This window comes from Podarcis muralis, chromosome 1, assembly GCF_964188315.1.
Source record: "Podarcis muralis chromosome 1, rPodMur119.hap1.1, whole genome shotgun sequence".
Classification (NCBI taxonomy): Eukaryota; Metazoa; Chordata; class Lepidosauria; order Squamata; family Lacertidae; genus Podarcis; species Podarcis muralis.
The window spans coordinates 71709347-71734855 of NC_135655.1; the positions used below are offsets into that span (position 1 = coordinate 71709347).

A 25509-nucleotide genomic window follows, 5' to 3' on the forward strand; every position below is an offset into this window, starting at 1 on the left:
CATACCTTTTATTGGAACACCGGTTATTCACTTAGAATCAGTCCAAGTTACAGAAATAGTTCAGATATATGGGTACCAAAAAGCTCACAGCTCATAAAGGTTATGCTTGAATGGCTCTTAAGCCTGTTTGGTATGTGCACATGGCTTCATTCTTTCTGGAAGTTCTAACCTTGGATGATATGTTTGGTATAGGCTCTTGGAAGCATGATATCTATTGATATAAATCTTAGCTTTGACACTTGAATTATGGTTGCTGGAAGGCTTGGATGCAAAGTCCATCATTACAGTGGCTAGCTTGCCAAGTTTCATAAAGGGCAAATATGTGTAGCAACAGTATGAAATATCAGTGATACTTAGTCAGATTTCAATGCTTGCAAACAGTAATGTTCCTACAGAGAAGAGGTGCTTGAAATAAATGTTGGTGCTATTTGTTCTTATTCTGAGTTGTTAGTTTGACTAGTTTCTAATTTATTTTTTCTTAATGTCAGTTTTAAATTTTGAAGTATAAATTGAGAAAAGGCAATGCTTTAATGGGCTTCGCATATGCCAAAGTCCTAACCATGGTTTCTTACTTAAAGCTGCCTTGCTTTAGAAAATCCAGATAAATAAATACTTACTTGGTAACACATTCTATTTGGTAATACATTCCATTGAAGTTGATGTGACTGACTTGAAAATAAGCTTGATTAGGAATGAAATGCTAGACAGAACTTGATTGAACAAGACATTTTATGATAGATTCTAGAATCTAGAAGGCCACAATAGGATGCTTATTAAAATGCTATCTACTTGACTGTGCTTTATCTCTTTTCTGTATTCACCTTCATTTCTGCAAAGCAGTCTCCCCCCTACCCCAGAAGTTTACTCCTATTTCATAAAAGAGGAAACATTTTAAATAAAGGAAAGTTGGCCTAAAGCAGCTATGTAAAAACAGCTGCTGCTAGACTGCGCACGTGATCGAGAAGGGTGGTAGTTCAGTGACAGAATATGTGTTTGGCATGCAAAAGGTCCCTGGTTCAATGCCTGCTATTCTCAAGCAGAGCTTAGGGAAAAATACTGTCTGAAATCCTGGAGAGGCACTGCCAGTCAATCTAGACTCTAACCAGTACTGAACCCAGTACCCTCAAGGGCTACTCAATGGGCCGTAGTACCGGTACCCCTCTCTATTTTGGTTTAAAAAGTGTGACACTTACTGTAACAACTTCATAGTGAGTACTGGCACCTATTTTTCTAGGAGAAAAACTCGGAGTGGACCCAATATAATCCTGCTCCCTACATCCTTAAATAGTATTAGGGGTTGACACAGAATGTACTTTTCAAATTGACAATTATTCTCCCCCAATCACGAGATATTTCATAAAGAATTATCAGACTAATTAACCAATTTTACATTGTGTAGATACATTACTGTATTCTTATTAATTTTTAATATATTTATTACATTTGTATACCACCCATATAACTAAGTTCTGTGGATGGTTTACAAAGACATTAAAGTGTGCAAGTACAATTCAAAGCAGACACAATGGACCACCAAAGCTAATTATAAAAAAAATCACAATCGCAAAAAAAAAAATTATGTAAAACCAGCTTAGGCAAAATACCTAAACCAATTTAAAAACAGTATAAAACAAGCAAGAGGGAAGCTTGGTGCAAAGTTTTAATGCACCATATATATATATATATATGTCTTTTGAGAGATCTTGCAGGATTGGTACTTTATAGGACACTATGGTTCCAGCTGTTAGGGCTGGTCTGCACGTATTGTTTATCATACAGAGGCTGCTTAAAATGTCTCCATGTCTAGGTTTTCCTGTGCCAATGCCAAAATATAGAGACTCGGTCGCCATGCTATATTTTGGCATTAGGTGCTATATGGAGATTTTGGTCAGCAGCTGTTGCTAATACAGTGGGGATTCTTCGCATAAATTGCAAATACAAGCTCAGCATAATATAACAACCATGGGGTTAAAGTCATTACACAGAGGCTGTTTCAAGCAGCCACTCTGTGATTAGCATAATACTGATGCCAGTCCTAAAATACCATAGTATATACACGTTGTTTAGTCGTGTCCGACTCTTCGTGACCCCATGGACCAGAGCACGTCAGGCACTTCTGTCTTCCACTGCCTCCCGCAGTTTGGTCAGATTCATGTTTGTAGCTTCGAGAACACTGTCCAACCATCTCGTCTATACATGGAGATATGCTAATCTGTATATTGTACTCTTCTGCAGGCTTCTGTGATGGAATCTCAGCAAATGATCTCATGCTACCCAACAGGACCGTCGTAAGCACTGTGGGTGCTTCAGTTGTTTTCACAGATAGCTGGCAGGTGCCAAACACACTGAAGTATATTGGAGAACAGAGAATCCATGAAACTAACTGTTCAGTCACAGACTGTTCCCTTTGTTTAAACACGTTATTGAACCAAACCTTCAGCAGCTGCCATCCTTACGTATGTTATCTTTTGATCCTCTGTTTGAATTAAATTTATTGTTGATCATCTGTTTCTGTTAATATTTAAGGAGTCAAAAGTATTTATTTTATGGGTTGTTCGTCTGACAAACAACTTTGCCTATTTCACATATCAACCGAGAGATTATTCAACCATAATAATTCCAGGGAAATTATGATAGGCTGCATATAATGCTTCAGAACCATTGAGCTTTTATCAGAGTACAGGTACTGTACTACATATATTAGAAACAGATAAATCAGAACATTTATCAAAGCATTGGTATGATTGCTTTTCACATTTTTTAATACTCCACTAATGCCAGCAGCAGACAGCATTGTAAGACTGCTCTTACCAGGAGGTAGAGGGGGAAGGGCAAGGTGGCAGTGATACTTACATGGCTCAAACATGCCAGGAGAACCAGTCTTCCTTGTGGCCTTGACCCTCCACCTCTACTTTACAGTAAGCAGCAGTGATGTGATTGTCCAGAGGTTAGGTGAGCAGTCCCTTATCACATCATCTGCTACTCTAGTAACTAGTGATTATTTTCTGGGTTTGACATTAGCACCTTTATAGGGTGCAGCGACATGTCAAAGATGTGTCAACCTCTAAGAGGACTACTTATAGCACATATAATTTGTCACCATCTTGGAGGTGCTTCTTCAACTGCCAGAGAAATTGTCCAACATTTGCCATACCTAATTGCATGTGAACTTTATCTCTTGAAGTGACCAGTTGGAGAACACAAAGCATTTTTGTTTTACTGTGTCCTGATGACATTTTGGGCCCGATAAATTTTTGTGTACCTAGAGGTTTCCTCTCCTCTTACAGCTACCATGCACATTATGTCACTATTATACTTCATGTTTTGGATAAGGGCTGAGGAAGAGAGAGAGGCACTTGTTTATGGCTGGCTACACAGTGAGCTCATCACAGATGCAAGTTTATAATTAGGGGCTTCCTAGAATTGTGGTGACTCTGTCTTTTACCCATTTAACTGCCCCAGCTTCTATTTGGCATCAAACACCTAATGATGATCTTTTTTCCCTCCAGTTATCCACCAGTAATCAAGTTAAGACTTTTATTTTTGTGTTAAGGTTTCTCCAGATTCCTTTTGTGATATGTGGGTCCAAGATAAAGAATACATTCAGAATCCATGTATAGCACTGGCTGCTTATGTTGCAACATGTAACAAATTTAACATCTGTATAGAATGGAGGAATTCTCATTATTGCTGTAAGTACTTCACATCAAAGACACTCTGTTTGCTGTTGATGGCAATAGCTATAATGATGATGATGATAATAGTTTTCCTCAGCCACTCTGGGTGGCTTACAGCATATCAGAAAACATAATAAAAACATCAGGCATTAAAAACTTCCTGATACAGGGCTGCCTTCAAATGGCTTCTAATAGTTGTGTAATTCTTTATCTCCTTGACATCTGAAGGGAGGGTGTTCCACAGGGAGGGAGCCACTACCGAGAAGACCCTCTGCCTGGTTCCCTGTAACTTTGCTTCTCGCAGTGAGGAAACCAGGAGAAGGCTCTCGGAGGAGGACCTCAGTGTCCGGGCTGAGTGATGGGGGTGGAGATACTCCTTCAGGTATACTGGGCTGAGGCCGTTTAGGTCTTCAAAGGTCAGTGCCAACACTTTTAATTGTGCTTGGAAACATACTGGGAGCCAGTGAAGATACTTTAGGATTGGTGTTACATGGTCCCAGCAGCCACTCTCAGTCACCGCATTCTGGATTAGTTGTAGTTTCCGAGTCACCTTCAAAGGTAGCCCCACATAAAGCACATTGGAGTAGTCCAAGCGGGAGATAACCAGGGCATTCAGCACTCTGGCAAGACAGTGTGTGAGCAGGTAGGGTCTCAGGTTGCATACCAGATGGAGCTGGTAGACAGCTGCCCTGGACCTGTGCCTCCATAGACAGCTGTGAGTACAAAATGACTCCCAGGCTGTGCACCTTTGATTACTGCAAGATGAAAAGGCAGTGCAGTCTATGGGACAAAGCAATGAATTTGAGCCAAAATGCTGAGGTTCAAGTCCAAGCTTATTTATATAGAAATAATGTTGAAAAATCAGTAGAAATATGTACAAAATCTCAATCCTCTACTACACATGGCAAAAAGTACAGCACTGGAAAGGATACTTCTGAGTAGAAAAACAATTTAGGGGAGGAAGTGCTTAACTTTTCAGCCATCTGCTCCTCAACCACTGGCTGTTCTAATTGCGTGCTTGCAAGATAAAAGATATGTCTGGAATAATTGGGTTGGGGTAATTGGTTGAAAGGGGAGATTCATGTGAGCAGGTGAAAATTTAAGCTCTACTGTATTTTCCCACTCTAATTTTACTTTCTAATTTGCAGTGAATAAAAGTGTTGTCACTGTTTTCCTGCACAAGTTCACATGAAACATTAGCTCATGTAAAATATTACACGAAGAAGCATCACTGTGTTAAACACTGTGTTTGTTATGTTGCTAGCCTTTCCCTGTCCAGAAGGTTTCTACTATAAGGCCTGTATATCTGCCTGTGAGGCACCAAGCACTTGTCAAAATATGGAGCCAGAACTTCAGGATCCAGACTCTTGTTCAATATTGACTGAGGGGTGTGTTTGCGCAGAAGGGACCATCCTTCACCGTGTACACTCTGCGCTTTGCATCCCTGAAGAGAAGTGTGGTAAGTATCAATATACTATTGAATTTTGTATCATTTGACAAGCAATGATGAATTATTCTGGTCCTACCCAGTTTATGTATGAATGGAAACAGACTTCTGTTTCTAGATCACCCTCAGGATGTGTACAGTACCCAGGTAACTTATTTTTAATGGGTGGTACAAAAATGAGAAAAATAATAAATGAATGTCTAGCGAATACAGAAGGGTATCCCTACATCCAGGAGCTGACTTGCCATGTGCACTATCCACACACCAAAATACCATTATGAAATCTCATTAAATAACATTGGCCACAAAAGTGCCTTTTAAATAAAAACTGCATGTTACACAACTCAAGAGTAATCGTCAGGCCAATGAGGTGGACTGAGGCAGCTGCTTCAGACAGCAGAATCCCATGGAACAGTGTCCCACCTGCCCCTGCTGGCTTCTGAGAAGATCTCTCCAGAAGCCACCGCATGACCCCAGTAAGCAAGGCTGCAGCGGAAGGGGGAGCGGCACATTCCCATTTTGCCTCAGGTGGTGAAATGGAAAGGGCTGCCCCTGGAAATGCAACGTACTAGTCGGTCCCCCAACCTAACATTACAACCCATTTTCCAAAGCACACAGTACAACTGGAGAAATTTCCCCCAGCAAAAATGCACCCCAGCAGAAGCCCGGGGAAGAAGATTGCACAATACCCGTCGACTTGCCAAAGTCTCCCATCAAACACGTAACTTTTTCAAAATAAGCCGTCACTTATCCTTTCTAGCCCAAATATTATACCTCTCCTACTGCCAAGTTTCAAATCAATCCTATAACTATAAGCTGCAGAATCTGCTCCCCTCAGATAACTCATTAGAACAGCTGGATGGAATTCAGATGACTCACCTTTGAACATGGAGCTGCAGTGGCCTTAGAATGAATGGAACTAGTTCCTCACAGGCCCAAGAACAGCAGTGTTGCTTTCAGAGAGCTGCAGTTCAGGGATCTGTCTAAAAGCCATTTCTTTGCATTACTCATAGATGGTTGGTTTGTGTGCATGCAGATTTTTAAAAAGATTCACGGAGTCCATTCTGTGTCTGGAAAATGTAGACTGAAAGAGTGTATGACTCAGGTGTGTTTCCTGAGTAACAGTGCTTTACCAACCCCTGAATTTTTTTCCTCTGCCATGGTCATATATTCTTTATGTCTGTAGTTATAAACATGTCATAGAATCTAGACGTTTATAAAAATAAATAAATTCCCCCCCCCACCCCTTTGGCAACAATTTAGCCTGTACAGACACTTCTGGAGTGCCACATGCACTGGGTGAGACTTGGAAAACCTCCCATAGTGGATGCTGCATGCACAAATGCATTGACAATGAGACCATTGCTCCTGTGGAGTACAACTGCTCAGCAAATAATGACTTGGAATGCCAGCGTTTTGGGGAAGTAGCTTTAATTGTACCAGATGATCAATCCTGTTGTCACCAGAAAGTTTGTAGTAAGTATCCTTAATATACACTTTCTTACCAGCACCACTGACTTTCAATATCTTATAAACTATAGTCAAGTTTTTCTTGATTTAAGATATATGCAAACTAACACAAAATGACTTAATTTGCAGGTGTTTGGAAGCAGTATGTGGGCTTTCATAAGGTACATCACTTTGACAAGTGCTGAGGTTATACTGTGCAAGGAATAAAGTGATATGTTGATCTAGGAGGTGGATGAGCAGGAGTAATGTTAGGAAGCAGCTGAGATTATTTGGGGGGTGGCGGAGTTGTGACAAATAAGATGTTTATGACAACGCCACTGGTTTCCGCTCTATTTCTGAGGTTTCCATTTCTGAGGTTTCAAAAGTTTTAATTAAAACATGAGAATTGGATTTTTTAAATAAAAAAATTAAGGTTTCAAGGCTTCTTCCTTTTCCTAGCACAGTTTGCTGTCTTTTAAGCCCAGCTTTTTTCTTGGAAAGGAAAAGCACTCACCTAGGAAGAGAACCTCATTGACAGCTGCCAGCCACTTTGCCACCCTGTCTTTACATAAGACTGCAATGTGAATACTGCATACCAGGCCCTTGTGCCCCTTTTAACCTTAAAAATCAGTCAACATTAAAGACAGGAATGGAGAATGAGACCCATATATCAAGTCCTCATAGTGCAGCTATGTATAAACAGAATACAGCAGTATGACAGCTTCTCATAGCACTCTATCCCCACTTATTTGATTGCCTGAAGAAAAGTTTAATGTGGCACAAGCAACAAAGCAAGTTGAAGTCTTCTTGGATTTTACAAAACATTTACAAATTTCAGCCCTAGGGTCTCTCTCTTTCTCTCTCTCTCTGTAATACGCAACAAATGCAATCAGTTTTATTAATGCCATTCAACCCTATTCTTCTCTTGTTTTTGCTGTGATCTAAAAAGCTTGTAATCAGAGCCTCTGTGAAACATTTATTCCTGAATGCAAGGGCCTAGAGAAACTGGCAACCTATTACCAAGATGATTCCTGCTGTCCTAGCTACAGCTGTGGTAGGTATTGAATGAAGAATTGAAATATCTGGCAAAGGAGTCTCTATTGAAATGTTTGACCTTGACCACTGTTATTATTGGGACGCGGGTGGTGCTGTGGTCTAAACCACAGAGCCTAGGGATTGCCGATTGGAAGGTTGGCAGTTCGAATCCCCACGACGGGGTGAGCTCCCGTTGCTCGGTCCCTGCTCCTGCCAACCTAGCAGTTCGAAAGCATGTCAAAGTACAAGTAGATAAATAGGTACTGCTCCAGTGGGAAGGTAAACGGCATTTCTGTGTGCTGTTCTGGTTCACCAGAAGCGGCTTAGTCATGCTGGCCACATGACCTGGAAGCTGTCTGTGGACAAATGCTGGCTCCCTCGGCCAGTAAAGTGAGATGAGCGCTGCAACCCCAGATTCCTCCGTGACTGGACTTAATGGTCAGGGGTCCCTTTATCTTTACCTTTTTCCTATTATTATTATTAGGGCTGGGCATCAGATCCAGCCAAATTAGAGACAGCCCTAGATCTGGTCCCAAGTTGGGTCATGCTGAATCTTGAGTTGTCAAGGGGCAGGGTATTAGGAAGGCAAGGCTGCAGGAGTCTATTTCTGCAGGATGATTTTCCCCACAGGAAAATCACTAGTGACACAGACCTAAGCAGAACTGAATCCTGTGGATAGTAAAGGTATCCCTTCACAAGAGCCTTCCCTGCAGGGAAGTGCTTGAGAAGCAGATCCCAGTAGGATTGAGTCCTCCACTTGTGGGCCACAGGGTGCTCCTTTGCAAGTTCCTTTCCCAGAGGGTAAGGACTGAACCCTCCTGCTCTTGGTTGTGAGGCCGGGAGGGAGAAGGGGCACAGTGTCTCCTCCTTCCCCTGCCCCTCCCTGACTATGTTTAAAAACCCTAATTAGCCCTGCCCCCAGTTGATTCAGAAAATCCATTCCCTGTTCTGGGAAGGAACTTAGGACTACAAAACATGGCAACTTCTAAGCAGAGCCCTGTTTGGCTCACCACTGCCCATGAGGGATGGAACCCAAATGTTTGCTTTAGCACATGCCCCTGTTAAATTCCTTGTTCCTAAAATTGAGAGCTAAAGTAGCCTGTGCCATGTGCAGTTGCAAAGGAAAAAGGAAACAGAGACAAAAAGGTAAACAAGCCTGGGAAGGTCTTGGCGGTGCTCATTTGCCCTGTAAGCATTTTCCCATGCACTAGTCCCAGATCCATTTTTAGATACTTGGAAGGCAAGACTGAAGAAACTGTATCAATGTGGTATGTGGAAGCTCTTGCTCCAACATATATAGAGGACGTGCTAGACCTATATTTCACAGTTTGCTCCAGTATTCCTAGTTACACCGCAGAAGGAAATAAGATGTAGTTATATTTTATTATTTAGTGTAAGCCCCCTTAGGGAGACTTCAGGATGGAATATCATATATTTTATGAGAATATTATGTTTGTTTCAGAATGTGATCCAGCAAAATGTGAGTCTATGGAACAGATTCCAAACTGCCGAGCAGATCAAACTCTGATTGCTGCCCATGTGGAAGGCACCTGCTGTGTATCCTATATCTGTGGTATTCAAATTTAGTTCTTATTGACAGCCTGTAGATTAATTTGTAAGCAAAGAAGACTGTCTAGGAATATATGCCACAATGGTATAAGAGAAGCTCTAATGCCTAGCCCAGTATTCTGTATTGCACAATATCCAAAATATGGATACTTGAGGGATAGAACAAAACACCTTACAGAGAGAGAAATGATGTGTCGGTGTGCAGTGGTGTACAGGCACCATTTTCCTGCCGGCACATATTTTATAGAAGCTACAATGAAGCATACAATGTAACCAGAACTGAATTCCCCCATCCCCTGCAGGCCCACACCAACCAATCTTTTGAATTGCAGTTGTTTCTAAAAGTCCAACTGCACTTCCGTGGTGGCCACTGCAATCCTGAAAGACTGCTTCTCAAATCCCCCAGTGCATTCAGCATCCTATACTCTATCAGCCCAAACTGGAAGCCCATCCAAAACTAATAAGCATTCTGTTGCATGCACTCCACCCTCTGAGTGGTTTGAGGTTACAGGGGTGCTATTTAGTTTCTGTGGCAATACTTCACCTATACTTGATCCCTTTTTAAGCTATGCAAAGTCTTTCTCCCAATGAATAAAAAACTACTTAGCTAAATTAAGCTTCTCCACCCAATTTGACCTCTTTCTTTTTACAATCAAAGTCACACGATTGGGGCAGCCAAAAGTCTGGCACCAATCTCATTCTCGTACTGACTCTCTAACTAGATGTAAGGTTGACAGTTCTGCATTCAGGAGTGAAATTAGGTGGTGCTCAACTTTTCATTGTAGTTTCATCAATCCTTTTAGGTAGAATTTTTGCACTTGCAGAAAACTGAAAACAAATGGCATGTGTGTGCGCTTTCTAATAATTTAATATTTAATCTTTTTATCAGCATGTGGTATTTGCTCTGATCAGATTCCAGCGTGCCAGGAAGGAGAAGTGCTTACTGTGGAAGGCAACACAACAGACAGATGTTGTCCTGCTTACCAGTGTAGTGAGTTGATGATTTCTCTAGAGGCTTTCTTAATTGTTTGCAATGATTTTTCAGTGCTGTAAATGATGAACAATACAGAATTTTCATTAAGAGACAAGCTCATTAAATCTACCCTAATCATTTTAAGGCAGTCATGGAATAAGCATATGGAGTTATTACCAAGAGATGCTATCCATGCCTCTTAAAAATGTCATTAATTTATTAAACCAAATAACTATGATTCAATGTATAAACAAAATTTTGTGTGAAGTATATATGAAGAATGTGCTTTATGCTTTGCTGAACATTTTATTTTTGGTCGTGAGTTTTGGAAATGCTCTCCCTGCTTGAACATTCAACACCGTTTCTTTCTTTGCACTTTTAACTTGCAGTTTGTGAAACCTACCGTTGTCCTGAATTTAAGTGTTTATTAGGGATGTCCTTGGTAGAAGTATGGAGCCCAGAAAAGTGTTGTCCATATCGTACATGTGGTAAGTACAGTTGTTTTCAATGTCCTTTAATTAGGTTACATCAATTTATCTTGCAGTATAAAAAGGCAATGTTGAATTAATGTTGAAAATCTAGCAATGTCTGGAGCCATCAGTAGTCTAACTATGGTGTGGGCCAATTGAGATGTCTTATAGAGAGGTGGTTTCACCCAGGTGCTTGCAGGCTGGGACAACGCAGCTTGTTTGCACAGCTCAGCTGGGGATCAGGAAGGTTACTGCTCCCCAGCTGAGACAGGGGCTTTTTCAGAGCAGGAAGAGTGGGCAGCGGGGGAGGTTGCAGAGTGTTTAATGGAAAGGGGGAAAGATGTGTGCACTACCCATGCCCCCTTCATAGCAATAAAGTAAGCTCAACCCTACATCCACTAAACATCTGAGGAAATTTGGACATTATTTGAGAATGAAGAAGACTGGAATGCTCTGACTCAGGGGAATAAAACTTTAAAGAAACTGGATGACTGTTGAGGATACTGCTTTTTTAAGATGAAGTGACTCTAGTCCAGGCATAGGTAAACTTGGCCTTCCAGCTGTTTTCGGACTACAACTCCCATCATCCCTAGCTAACAGGACCAATGGTCAGGAATGATGGGGACTGTAATTCCAAAACATCTGGAGGGTCGAGTTTGCCAATGCCTGCTCTAGCCCATAAAGTGTGTGCCACAATAAATCTGCTAGTAATTAAGGTGCTACAAGACTTGTTTATGGAATGCCTGGCAAACATTGAACTGCATCATTTTAGGAAATAATTTTGTCTGCTGATTGCTGGCATTCATGAAAGTGTATGAACATTTATTCTGTCACTTTCCTTCCCCATTTTAGAATGTGCATGTGAAACCGTTCCTAAGCCTCAGTGTAAACTGGTAAGGAGGAAATCCTATTAAAACACATTTTAAATGTTATTCTAATACAATGAACTGCCTGCAAATTGTGCTGTCCATCTTTGACTCCAGTCGTATTTGACATAGACTGAATTTGTTGCCATTATTTATATTGTTGAACAAGAATGAGAGGAGACTGAGAGGAGATATGATAGTCATCTTCAAGTATCTTAAAGGCTGTCACGTGGAAGGTGGAGCAAGCTTGTTTTCTCATGCTCTGGAGGGTAGGACTCATAGCAATGTTGGAATGGGCATTATGTAGCACCTGTAGTAGTGCCAGTTCCAGCTATTGAAACAATTGAGTGGGCACATGTGGAACAAGGCGATCTCATAGGTAAACTGGTCCCAAGTTGTATACTAATGGCAACACATTGAACATGGCCCAGTAGCAGATTGACAACCAGAGCAAATCTCTGAGCACAAGTGTTACATGCTGACAAGGCCTCACTCCTGTCAGCAATTGTGCTGCAGCACTCTGCACTAACCACAGCCTCTGGATCAAGCACAAGGGAAGCCCCACATAGACATGCCATAAATTAGATGTCAGGAGGGCCCAGAAAGTTTGATTTCATAATTTCATAATTCATAATTATGAAACAATTTCATAATTCTCACTCACGTTTGTATCCTTTCACCCCAGATGAGGAGGAGGAGAAATCAACATGTTCACATTGGCCCATTGGCTGTGTGTTTCCATCACCAAGGTGCATGAGGCCAGAGTCTTTCAACATTATTAAATATCTCAGCTCACTCCAGTAGGGCAGCACTGCTCTGTAGCCTCCTCCCATGGGCACATAAAGGCATCTGGCAATAAATTTATCCCTCCTAATTGGCTGATTTTGTGCATATATCCCTCTGTTTCCTGGGTAGCTCCTGCTCAACAACCAGGGAATTAACCATTGGTTGCTTATCATAAATGTTCTTTCAGAGGAGTATGCAGGAGACATCCAGCTGCACCCTTTTTTCAGCTTGATGAGCTTGGAGTACTGTGTATAGCTTCCTACCTCTTCTATGGGCCATGTCAGTTCTGGGAGAGTGCTATGCCTCTTGCACAGATATGGCCAGAAAGGGGGTTGTGGGTGGAAACACAGGAGCTACATATTCTCTACACCTCTGCATCATGTGACCTTGTCTGCCTTGGGTGGTAGGATGACTTAGCTCTGTTTCCTGTATACTTTCTGCACAGTTCCCTCGAATGAACATTTGCAGTAAGTAGCCAGTATTTTGATCCAGCATCTGCTTCTGTTTGTGAAAGCAGGAAAGCATTCAGGAAAGCATCCAAATGCTCACATAGCATTTGGATTAGGAACGATGGGTGAGATCCAACATCACACCAGCAGACACAGCAGGACTTCCCCAAAACTCCAGAGCACATTTAGGAGGAGGGCGTTGGGGTAGGAGAGGAATGGGAAGTCCCATTTGTAGATGCAGAAGTCTGGTACACAAGTGGAACATCAGAAATGGATGACACCTACTGCTTTTAGCAAACATTGACAAAGAAATTGCCTTTTAGTATGCAGTGAATTGCATGTAATTTCCCTTTGACTAAGACATCCTGTGCATAATTAGGAATAAGTGAAATGAATCCAATCAGACTTTTAAATGATCATTATAAGATTGGGTGGTACACTTAATGTTTGAACATATACCGGTAAAAGTAAACTGTCTGAGAGGAAGAAATATTGTATTATTTTTAGGCCTGTGTTCCCTGAGCATGTATACCACTAGGCAGAGGCTACCCATTCCATATTTCTAAACATTGCTATGAAACCAGATTTTTACCTCCCAATGTAGCTTAAGTAGCGAAAGTACTTTATTACTAAGAAACAAAATGAAGAATTACAAGGGGAATATATATATATATATATATATATATATATATATATATATATATATATATATATATATGCAGGTTTTGGTGTCCTCGGGTGTCTTCCCGTGTAAAAGATGGGGTGTCTAGGCGACGTTTCGACGAGGTCTCACTCGTCATCTTCAGGCTGGTGCTTTCGGCTTCTTGTTACTGGAACAGAGCAGGATCTCAGTGTTTGAGTTCCTATAAATACTGTTGAGGAGGTGTGGTGTATAGCCTCCAATGTTCTGGGCAGAGAGGAAGTTCCCAGGCTAGTGTGCCTTTTCTTCTTTTGTTCCTTAATTACTTGAGGGATATCTTGAGTGATTTCTTGAGTGATATCCTGAGTACCACTTAGGTGGGTCATTAGGTGTGGATTAGTTGCTAAGGCCTTTGTGTCTTGACCTCTTGAACTTTGTGAAGAGTTTTTCTGAGAAGATGGCTGTACTGCACTTAGTTGTGCTCTGGCTTGGCTTCGTGTATAGGGGCGAGCTGTGGTTTTGTGGCCTGTGCCAGCCAGATCTGTGTAGGGATTGCAGGGGGGTGCAGCATCCGGAGGTGCCACCATGGTTTGGCTACTGGATGGTGTCTGTAATTTATCTGTGGAGAGGGTCTGGGTTTGGGTCTGGTGTGGTTGATTGGTGATGGCGTTCTGTGTGCCTCTGGCTCTGGTGTCAGTTTTTGTGGGGAGGGCTAATTTCCAGATGTCTGGCAAGCGGGATGTGTCGTCACGCTTGTTCATGTTGTGAGGGTGTTTCTCTATCTCGATGGCTTCCATGATTATTCTCTTGTGGTGATGTTCCATGTTAAAGAGCAATTTGGAATCTGCAAAATTAATTTCGTGTCCTGTTTCTTTCATGTGTTGGAAAAGAGAGGAAGTTTTTTCTTCTTTTTTGACGGCATTCTTGTGTTCTGCAATACGTGCATTTATTCGTCTGTTTGTTTGTCCAATGTACGTGGCTGGGCAGACTTTGCAGGGTATTTCATAGACCCCTTGGTTTTCCAACTGGATTTTATCCTTGGGGTTTCTGAGGATATTGGCTATTTTTTGGTTGGTGCAAAAGGCTGTTTTGATATTGTGTTTATGGAGGATTTTGCTAATTTTATCTGTAGTGCCCTTGATATAAGGAAGGAGGGCCATGCCATTGTTTTCTTCTGTGTCTTGGTTTTTGGGGGGTGTTTCTTTTTGGATTAGCTTCATAACCCTGTTTTGCTGGTATCCATTGGCAATTAACACATTTGAGAGATTCTGTAACTCAGTTGTCAGGTGGTCTTTGTCAGCCAGGCGTTTGGTTCTGGAGATGAGAGTCTTGGCTACGGAGTTTATTTGTGCAGGGTGGTGGTGTGATTGTGCATGTAAGTAGCGGTTGGTGTGTGTTTTTTTCCGGTAGATAGTGTGTCCTAGGGAGCCATCAGGTTTTTTGTAGATTAGGACGTCAAGGAAGGGAAGTTGGTTGTTGGCTTCTATTTCCATAGTGAATTGTATTTTGGGGTGTAGGCTGTTGAGATGTGTGAGGAAGCTATCCAGTTTTTCTTTCCCGTGTGGCCAAATTACAAAGGTGTCGTCAACATATCTGAGCCAAAGTTTGGGTTTGTGTTCTGACTTGTCTAAAGCATTGGTTTCAAAGTGTTCCATGTACAGGTTTGCGATGACCGGTGAGAGGGGTGATCCCATAGGTGCTCCTTCTATCTGTTTGTATCTTTGTCCATTGTGGATGAAGTACGTGTTGGTTAGGCAGTGGTTGGTCAGGTCCAAGATGTATTCGGGGGGATTGTATTTGTTTTGAATGGCTGTCAAGGCTTCATTAATGGGCACTTGTGTGAAGAGAGATACAACATCGAAGCTCACAAGTAGGTCATTGGGATGTAGGTTTTGCTTCTTTATTGTTTCTATGAACTGGAAGGAGTTTGGAACGTGTGAAGAGATGGATTCTGCATAGGGCTGAAGTTGCTTGGCGAGAAATTTAGCGAGATTTTGTAGAGGTGAGCCTATGGAGCTGACTATTGGTCTGAGTGGTGTTCCTTCTTTGTGTATCTTGGGGAGGCCGTAGAGTTTGGGGCATCTGGATGATTTTTCTCTGGGGATGATTCTTAGCTGGATTTCTTCACTGATAGGAGAGGCTTTTATTTTGGATTTGGTGGTTTTTTCCAGATAGGTGGTGGGATCTGTTTTTATAGGTTGATAGGTAGGGTCTTGGAGTAGATTTGATAGTTTTGCTTGGTAGTCCGATGTGTTCATCACAACAGTGGCATTACCTTTGTCTGCTGGGAGAATGATTATGTTGTTGTCTTTCCTCAGGTTGGTGAGTGCTTTCTGTTCTTCTTTGTGTAAATTGCTTCTGGGTGGTTTGCTGGAGCAGAGGATGTTGGTGACTTCAAGTCTGATTTTATTGGCTTCATCTGGGTTGATTTTGGTTAGGCTAGCTTCGACTCCGCATATGATGTTTTCCGTGGGGATGCGTCTCGGGGCGACTGCAAAGTTGAAACCTTTGGAGAGTACTTTGGTTTCAGTTGAGGTGAGGATCCTGTCTGATATGTTATGTACTGTTTGTTTCATGGGTTGTTGTGGAGGGTGGCTGGGCTTCTGGCGTTTCTCTAGTTTGTGGAGTTTGTTGGTGTGTGTGTCTGTCTTATGTGAGGTCTCCGTTTCAGCTCTCCAGACGGCTAGTTGTTTGCATTTGTCCCAGAGTGCAGGGTGGATTTTGTTACAGAGTTTGAGGTGAAGAGTGAGCATATCTTTGTTGGTTTGGTTTAGTAGGTATCTTTTCTTGTGTAGTTCGTTTCTGATTAGGGATAGTTCAGTTCGTTTCAGGATCCTTTCGGTAGCTGGGGTTTTGGAGTGGAATTTAAGTTGGAAGCATGTGGGAATTAAGTTGTTGTCTCGGCAGTTGCGTAGGAACAAGAGATCACATAAGATGGTGGCTCTTCGGATTTCTAGTTTCTCGTAGGTTCTTGTCAGCTGGAAGGTTTCCTCCCCGTAGAGGTGAGATATTTGCTTTCGTAGATTTTCACGGGTACAGGAATGCAGGTTTTGGTGTCCTCGGGTGTCTTCCCGTGTAAAAGATGGGGTGTCTAGGCGACGTTTCGACGAGGTCTCACTCGTCATCTTCAGGCTGGTGCTTTCGGCTTCTTGTTACTGGAACAGAGCAGGATCTCAGTGTTTGAGTTCCTATAAATACTGTTGAGGAGGTGTGGTGTATAGCCTCCAATGTTCTGGGCAGAGAGGAAGTTCCCAGGCTAGTGTGCCTTTTCTTCTTTTGTTCCTTAATTACTTGAGGGATATCTTGAGTGATTTCTTGAGTGATATCCTGAGTACCACTTAGGTGGGTCATTAGGTGTGGATTAGTTGCTAAGGCCTTTGTGTCTTGACCTCTTGAACTTTGTGAAGAGTTTTTCTGAGAAGATGGCTGTACTGCACTTAGTTGTGCTCTGGCTTGGCTTCGTGTATATTATATATATATAATCTGTGCTTCTTAGCACTGACATTGAAATGCAACATTAATGACATAGTAATTGTATTTTTCTTCTTTTATGGACAGGGAGAGAAACTGATTATAGATGAACAATTCCAGAACAGCACAGAAAATGTTTGTCACTGCACTAAGTACAAGTGTTGTAAGTGTACAAGATTTTTGGTTGAAAAAAGCATTTAATTTATCCTATTTAACTCAAGGCTATGGCCACATTCACACATCATGCTGTTCCATAGTTTAGGACAGACTCTTCTCCCCTTCCAGAGGTTTGTAAGCTTTTACTTCCCCTTTTGCTTAAGCAGTTTGTTGCTTTATCCAAGCTTGCACAAAGTAGCTAACATTAAGTATCATCTGCTTGAAACAAGCCAGCTTGGTTTCAAGATGGCTTATTTCAGATGAGCCATAATTAATATCAACACATTTGTCTGTATGAAACAATGAACCATGATGAAGCAGAAGTGGAAGACAAACCAGTTTCATATGCTGCTGCTGTGTTTCCAAGGAAGCATTATGTAGAAGGATTGGAAGTATTATTATTATTATTATTATTATTATTATTATTATTATTATTATTATTAAATCAGTGTTAGTGTAATAGTTATAAATTGTTCTAAATCTATAGTTTCTCATTATTCTAAGGAAATAATTCTTAGAAAATTTTCCTGCATATTTTTTATGCTTTCAAGAAAAGCTGAGCAGATATGTTTAATGAATGTGGCCTTTGGTTTTTTAAGAGGCGACCAGTATGAGCCAACATAAAGTCATAAATAGATACAAATGGATTCAGTTGATTCACTTTCACGAATAAGCCAAATGATATTTGTGAAGGTCTAAAAGTATTATGTCCTCACTTTTCTTTCTTCTTTTGAAGCATCAATTGTCATCGGTTTTGATTACTTCAGTTAACTTTATCCAATGTACTTTGTTTTTGGAAATCTGTTCCAGCAAGAGACAAAGTGTGCCTAAGCAGCGAGAGAGGTGTTCTGCATCCAGGACAGTCCATTGTTGAACACTCACCTGATGGTGTTTGCCACACTTCCTACTGCACAAGCATAGTTGATCCTGTTACCAAGTACTATCGGATAAATATATCCACTATAGATTGTGCGGCAAGGTGCAAATCTGTAAGAAGTTTAGAATTTAACTTTGGGTTTTCTCTGGTAGATAGCAGAAAGGAATAATAAAAGTAAATCATTTTATTAAGAATAAAGGAAACTAGTGCAGTTGCACTAATTTTCCCACCCAGAATCTCTAATAAGAGGTCTTATTTGAAAACTGGGATTAGTGGTTGACCCATTGATAGCATTCAGTTATAAGAATAGATGTTTTAATGCTGCTATGATTTGTTCTACAAAGGTAAATACTTGCTGTTAGAAGTTAACTCCTCTGCATAGGTAATAGTTTCAAGGATCAAAGCAAGCTGCAGAAATGTAGAGTATATTTACCAAACATTACATAAATTAATCAGTTGATACAATGCATTTTGTTCCTGGTGAAAATTTCCCCGTATATTGAATCAATTGATATTGTATCTGTTTGTTGAGGCTTGAAGAGCTTCTGTACAACAAACAAGAAACTGAGCATCATTATAACTATTCTGCTACAGCAAATGCAGACAACAATCCTTTCTATGAGGACAGGATTTCATGCTATTAGTGTTGGACAAAGGCTTGTTGAAATATTGCACTATGCATAAATACAATTTAATTGTGAAAACGCTCATGTTTTTGCTAATATGGAATATAGAAAGTCATTTTATGTATGCTTTAGTGGCGTAAACATGAATGTGCATGTGATACACATAAATGTGTTATAAAATGCAAACATAGTTCACTATTTAAGCTGAGTAATTGCCATGAGCAAACAGAAGTCAAACCACAGCATGAATTAAAACTTAATAGCCATGCCTGACTTCTCTGCAGAACTTAAGAAGTTGTTGCCTCAAACATTGATGGACATTAACCAGGTTATCCTGGTTTTATTGTATCATGGCATCTTGGCAACAGAAGATAATCTGTCTTGGACACAACAAATGTGTATGAACTGTACATTTATTATGCTAAAAACTGATCACGTGGAATGGCTCACAATCAATTTCAAAGTGGCTGAGCCACAGCATGAACCCAGCTTCCCCATATGCAAGTCTAAGGGCCATTGAAGTACACTGTTCTCCTAGTAATAGCAGCTGTACATTTATTTAAGGTACAATTATACATTTAATAGTACTGTTAGATACTATGATTATGACAGAGTTCAATGGAATATTGTAATAAAAAATACACGTCTGTAATCTTAATTCCTGATTTGAACTATATTTGAAATGATATCCTTTACTTTTTCAGAATGAAGTCTATGAACCTCCAGAGGATTTAACAACTTGCTGTGGAAAATGCAAGAATGTGTCTTGTGTTCACTCTTTCAGCAATGGAACAGTTTCACATTTTAAGGTAAATTCGTACTTACAGTTTTTCTTATGGAGGGAGAGTAGCTCTCATTGGTTACTAAGCGTAAGTGCTGAATTAAGTTTGTGCTTCCGAACCAAAAAACCTGTTGTGGAATTTTTTGAGCAAGCAATCTGTGCTCAAACTACATTAGTGAAACAAATTTAGGAAATATGAAGTTCAACATTCCTACTCTGGTGATGGCATAGCTATGTATGATGGGAGCTACCTGGACAGTAGTGAATGACATGGTGGGATGATGGTACTCACCTGGCCTCCTGACAATGGAGTCACTGTTTTTATTGTGAGGGAGAGGGCAAGGTAGTGAGGCAGTTGGTGCCATGCAAACACACCAGCCAGCAGGAGTGCAAGATTGGCTCCACCAGTGTGCTTGCACAGCACCAACCTCCCAGCCGCCTTGAGGACATGGGTAAGTGCTGAGTCTAGTGGCCAAATGCAGTTGCTGACCCTTCTTCTTCCCATCATTTCATTTTATTGAAAAATCTTAAGGTGGGAAAATTAACAACTGTAAGATCAATAAGGAGCACTATAGATAGTAGAGCAGGCATCCCCAACCTTGGGCCCTCCATATGTTTTGGACTACAATTCCCATCATCCCTGACCACTGGTCCTGTTAGCTAGGGATCATGGGAGTTGTAGGCCAAAACATCTGGAGGGCCACAGGTTGGCGATGCCTGTAGTAGAGCAATAGTACAGCTCTTTAACAGTATGTAGGCTTTGGCTTCTCTTCACAAGAGGTGGGACAGAGGAGAAACAGCAAATTTGCACCCCACATAGAGTTATGTAACCTTTCAGAAGTCACATTGAATTATGCTGGTCTGTCACAGGACTATGTGGGAATAAGAAATATAATAAACCAAGGTTGCTACAGTGCAGAACTGTATTATTTTGTGGATGCATCTGGAAGTCTTGTTTCTCAGAAAGGCACAATACTGATTGTATTTGGTGTTAGGAATGTCAGTTAAAGCTCCCTCAGTGCGAGCAAGTGGCTTATTTTGACCTTAAATCAAGTTTGTTTGTTTGTTTGTTTGTTTGTTTGTTTGTTTTAAAAAACTGCAAATTCTATTGGTTTTTGAAGTGTTTGTATTTCTGATAATTATTTTAAATACTCAAAATAGCCTGGCACCAGTTGGATTTCGAACTGTGTCAGATACGACTGCACAAACACACCATTTGGACCTGTTCTAATTACATCAGCCATCAGCTGTCCACCGTTTAATGAAACAGAATGTGTGAAGGTCAGTGGTTCATCCATTTTGCATTCGATTTTGAAAGCTTTTATTTTGCTTCCTCTGGACACTTCCATTTATTGCAACAAGATAGAACAAAAGGTCGTAAAGGCGAAAGAGCCGGAACACAGGTTAGACTTTGCATTTGGAAATGGGATGCTGTTGAAATCAGTCCTCCCTCTGGTGAGTGACCCTTCTCCTGGCTATAACATTTAGATCTACTTAACATATAGATCACAAAACCGCCATGTAGTAAGTCTCTGTGTGCCCACCACAGCACCAGTGCCCTGGCAGCACTGGTGGGGAAACAGGGATGCTCACAACATCATGGTAATATAATTACCATAGAGCTATATGTAATGTAAACTACCATAGATCCAGTGCTGTGAAGTGGTTAGCCTGTAGGTACTAGGACTTGGAAGACCAGGATTAAAATCCCCATTCAGCCATGAAGATTACTGGGTGACTTTGGGAGAGTCTCCACCTCTTAGCCTAACCCACCTGACAGCATTGTTGTGAGGATAATATGGAGAGAGGGAGAGCCATGTACACCACCATGAATTCCTTGGAACAAAAGAGGGATATAGATGCAAATAAATGAATGAATGAATGAATGAGAGAGAGAGAGAGAGAGAGAGATGCAAATAAATAAATGAGAGAGAGAGAGTCTTTTCAGAGCCATAAAGGTAAAAAAGCCTCTACAGTGAGCACTGTGACTACTCATTGGTTTACCAGGTGTAGAAGTGTTCTACAGATGATGGGAAGAAAGCTATTGTTGTATCACTCCAATGCAGTTCAGAGGGGCAGGCAAAGTGCCTAGAGGATTATACTTACATTTTCCTCTCAAGTAGACTTTCAAGAGCAGCCTTGCTATGTTGCTCCTAATCTGTTGATCTGACTTTTGTTTAGAGTGAATGTTACGCTGAATCGCAGGTTGTTGTTTTTTAAAAAAATGTAATAATAGAATCACAGAACTGTAGAATCACAGAACTGTAGAGTTGGAAATGCAGGAATATGTATCTGTCCCATATGGGGATCGAACCTGCAACATTGGCATTTAACAGCATCACGCTGTAACCAACTGAGCTATTCAGGCTCATATTTTGTTTCAGTTAAAATAAATATTGTATTATTCTCTAGATTCTGGTTTATTTACTGTTTAGTTTTCTTGATAGTGCAGTTAAGTGCTCTTCCAATAGTTCATCTCTACTACTACTACAACCTGTGAATTAGTGCTAAAAATGATTTTATACTGGTAGTGACTTTTTTTTAATACAAATTCAGGTTGGAGGATATATTGTACCATTCTTAGAAGGATGCTGCAAAACATGTAAGTACCAAAACATCAATAATGGTGTACATATGAGAGAGTTTTGAGGGGTACTTGTTGCCTTCCGAAACATCTAAATAATAAGCAGCACTAACAATAACAAGAATAAAATTGGTTTACCAAATGCTTACAATAGCAGTAACATTCTAAACTTAACTTTAGTTATTAAGAGATCATGTGCCATTTAAATCAATGAAATTTACGTCCATGTTTTGTTTAGATCATTGTGTGCCTAGTATGAGATTGTGAATGACTGTAAAAAAATCACACAGGTGTCTCATTGCCAGTAAAACTAAATCTAGATTCAGTCTGAGTTAAGACAATATTTACTAAGGTTAGAATGACACCTGTGTTATTTTCGCTGGTTGGGACTGAATCTAAGGCTACTTTTCTGCAACCAGTAGTGATTCTTTCAATCATAATTCACAAATCAGACCAACCAGCTGGGAGTGGGGCAAGAGCTGGAAAATTGCTAATCAATGATTCATTCACTATGATTTGAAATATTAGTTTGGTTGCATGGTCATTTAGTTTATTTAAATGAGCTTTGCTGTGTATTTCCTTTAGCTGAAGATTTTACTATTTAAAGCATTAATACCAACAGAACCAAACAGTCATAAACAAATAAGTACTTATGGGATAAATAAGAAACGAAAAGGAAAGCCATAATGTTGTTACATGGGGACATAATTCATCAGGAAATTCTGCAGCTGATATCCCATTACAATTTACAAAAGCTGTTGCGGGGTGTATGTGTGAAATAAAGTTTCTCATGGTTTCAGTTTGTCAAGAAATTATTATTAATAAAGTAGGGGCATATTTGTCTATGATATGTGGTATATTTTAAGCTGTTTAATTTACATTTAAAAGAAAATAAAGGGAACAGTGCCATTTTCAAAATATAACTTGACATGTAGAATTGAGGTTCATGAAAATGTGGCTCTTTGTTTTGTGATATCAGCTCTCTTTGGTATTCCTCAAAATGAAGTTAACACATTACAGAAGTAGAGGCACTGTGAAAAGCAGAAACTATTACTAATATTTTGTTTAAATATATCGGATGAATGAATCATGGAGGCAGTATCTTCGTTTATGGTACAAAGGAGTTGTCAGCTTATTCATTTCATAATTTCACAGATACTTATGTTTTTATTAAGCCCAGAATCACTTGGGTATATGTTTATATCAGAGGCTGCAATCCTATGCTATCTTACTTTAGAGTAAATTTCATTGAACTCAGTGGGACTTATTTCCAAGTAAACATTCAAAGGATTGTATGGCACATCATGTAGTTCCACATCTAGACCAAAATCCATAGACTAACAGTACATGTCTTCATGTTGGGTTGTGGCTATTGTGAAGTGGTTAGAGTGTCAGACTTCACCTTGGAAGATCTGGGCTCAAATCCTTGTTCAGTCATGAGGCACTTTGGGTAGCTTTGGACAACTTTACTTCAGCCTAAACCTACCTTGTAGATTTGTTGAGTGGATAGAATTGGTAATGCTCATGCATTATATTATTACCGTAGCTACATAGCAATACTTGCAGTAATATGTACATGTCAGTACAATACAATTACTAAAATATTCCATGTTGAGCTCCCTGGAAGAAAAATGGGACACAAACATGAAAAAATAAATAAGATATTACTGTGTGTAATTTAAGAAGAAGGAAATTGCTTAGCAACTACTACATATAAAAGAAAGTTACATGCACAAGTGCAAGAACCTATTTTAAATATAAAACATTATTTAAACTCAGGAAGGAATTCAAAGTAGCACTAAGAGGCTCTGTCAGTCCAGGCAGTTATGCTTCCTTGATGGAATTATTTCCTTACCCTCATTCCCCTCCCCCCCTATTATCATGGGGGAATGGGGAGAACTCTTGGAACAGTGGGATGGGGAACAGGAGTGTAGAGCCAAAATATGTACCTTGAAGGAATGAATGCCTTAGCGCAACACTGAATTCCTCCCTAATGTTTGTGCATCTATGTATCATATATAATGTGTTCGATTTGTAATATTCTTATTAGGTTCTGGAATGTCATTGTTGCTCCCATTCCCCGTTAGCCCAGTCACTCCTGTACCTAGTGCTAGCTGTAACACAGGTACATATTCTTGGAAATCAGTAGGAACAAACCAGACAGAACCATTGTTGATTTCCAACAATGTACTCCCTCATAGGAGCATCATGCCCTCAGGTCACAACATCTGGTTGAAATAAGCTGTATTGTAGTATGAACTGCTGATTTTTTCAGATCTGCTCACACATCTTTTCATTTTGCACTGTATGGGCAGTGCATTGTTGTTAGCCAACAATGTACTGTTGGTAGTAAGCATTTGCATAGTGTTTTAGCTTGCTGCATGGTTATTTTGCTTGCTATTTCCAGTAATTTCCATAGTGCTGTAGAAGATAGAAACTAATCGCTTTGCTTGTTAAAGCTTGCTGTTAAAATAACACTTACCCAGAAAGTATGGCATATGTGTACAGCACTGTCTCCTTGGGTATATGCTGAATGAATGGCTAAATATTATCATCTGCTATGTAACATTTCTAAAAATAATTATGTGGTGCTGGTAGTTGCTCAATGAGAAATACTGCAAACCAGAAACAGTGCAATAATCCTTCACAAAAGTATTCCCCATACAATTGACACCTATCTTCTGGCAGAGTTCCTATTGGATTCGGAGTAAATAAGCAAATGGTTCGTGTTGACCTGTTTGTTTTATTTTAAATATTTGTATGCCACCTGTCCAACCATATTTTCAAGGCAGTTGGCTGCAGTGTGATGTGTAGCTTCTAGCTATGAAGGATTGCAGCACGAAGAAATAGCTCGACTGCAGCTGCATGTGAAGGTGGTCTCACTGATGGGCCACTCTCAGCTAAAAGGCTTGTAGCTTGAACTGAGAATGATAGCAATAAAACACCTCTGTGAATACTGGTGTTATTCAGGAGTTTGTGCCAATGTAAGAACAGTGGTATCTCATATGTTGCAAACAAATCCTAGCTTGTAATGCAGCCTGTCTGTTATTCATTTGTAACTCCTATGTAAAATAGTTGGGCTGGTGTTGAAGATTTGGAGTGGGGTATCATGCATAGGAAAGTTGCCTCCAAATTGCACTGTTTCTCCATCTCATCTATCTAGTTCCCTATTACACAGTTTGGCATTGGTGGCTGTTGCCTTTGTGGCTTTGTGTTGATTTGGGATGTCACATCATGTTGTCATAGTGTGAAACCCTTAGAGTGCAATCTTCAAATTGCTTACCCAAAATATGATGGTGTAATTAATGTAGACTTGGCACTATGAATGTTGCCATGTACACAACATATTTATTTTTATGTAACACCAGTTTAGTAGTATTGAATTCAGCTGAATTAAATTATTTTAAGTGCTTTTGGAAAATACTTGGGTAGTTTACTTCCACATTTTCAGATAGACCTATTCACAATCATGAGGTTACTTAGCAGTAAGTAATTTAAGACTAGAGCCCTAGATTATAGTCCTGAGCTCTTACTTGAGAACAATTATTAAAAACACTGGTACTTTAAAATAAATACATTTGGAATTAAGTTTTCTGTTGATTTGGAAAGTGAATTTTAGGGTGCTGTCCACCCCAGGAACTTCATTGGTACAA

At 40.2% G+C, this 25509-nt stretch overlaps 1 protein-coding gene across 1 annotated transcript in view; it reads left to right on the plus strand.

The window, feature by feature from the left end:
• Positions 1–25509, plus strand: part of OTOG (otogelin) — a 106268-nt gene that overhangs the window by 76543 nt on the left and 4216 nt on the right. The window contains exons 41-54 of the mRNA XM_028732722.2: positions 2236–2456; positions 3554–3692; positions 4942–5136; positions 6388–6600; positions 7523–7627; positions 9071–9181; positions 10067–10168; positions 10540–10638; positions 11473–11513; positions 16920–16995; positions 17799–17977; positions 19196–19300; positions 20434–20553; positions 21829–21874. Coding sequence (XP_028588555.2) covers positions 2236–2456; positions 3554–3692; positions 4942–5136; positions 6388–6600; positions 7523–7627; positions 9071–9181; positions 10067–10168; positions 10540–10638; positions 11473–11513; positions 16920–16995; positions 17799–17977; positions 19196–19300; positions 20434–20553; positions 21829–21874 — 1752 coding nt within the window. The remainder of the gene's footprint in view (positions 1–2235; positions 2457–3553; positions 3693–4941; positions 5137–6387; positions 6601–7522; positions 7628–9070; positions 9182–10066; positions 10169–10539; positions 10639–11472; positions 11514–16919; positions 16996–17798; positions 17978–19195; positions 19301–20433; positions 20554–21828; positions 21875–25509) is intronic.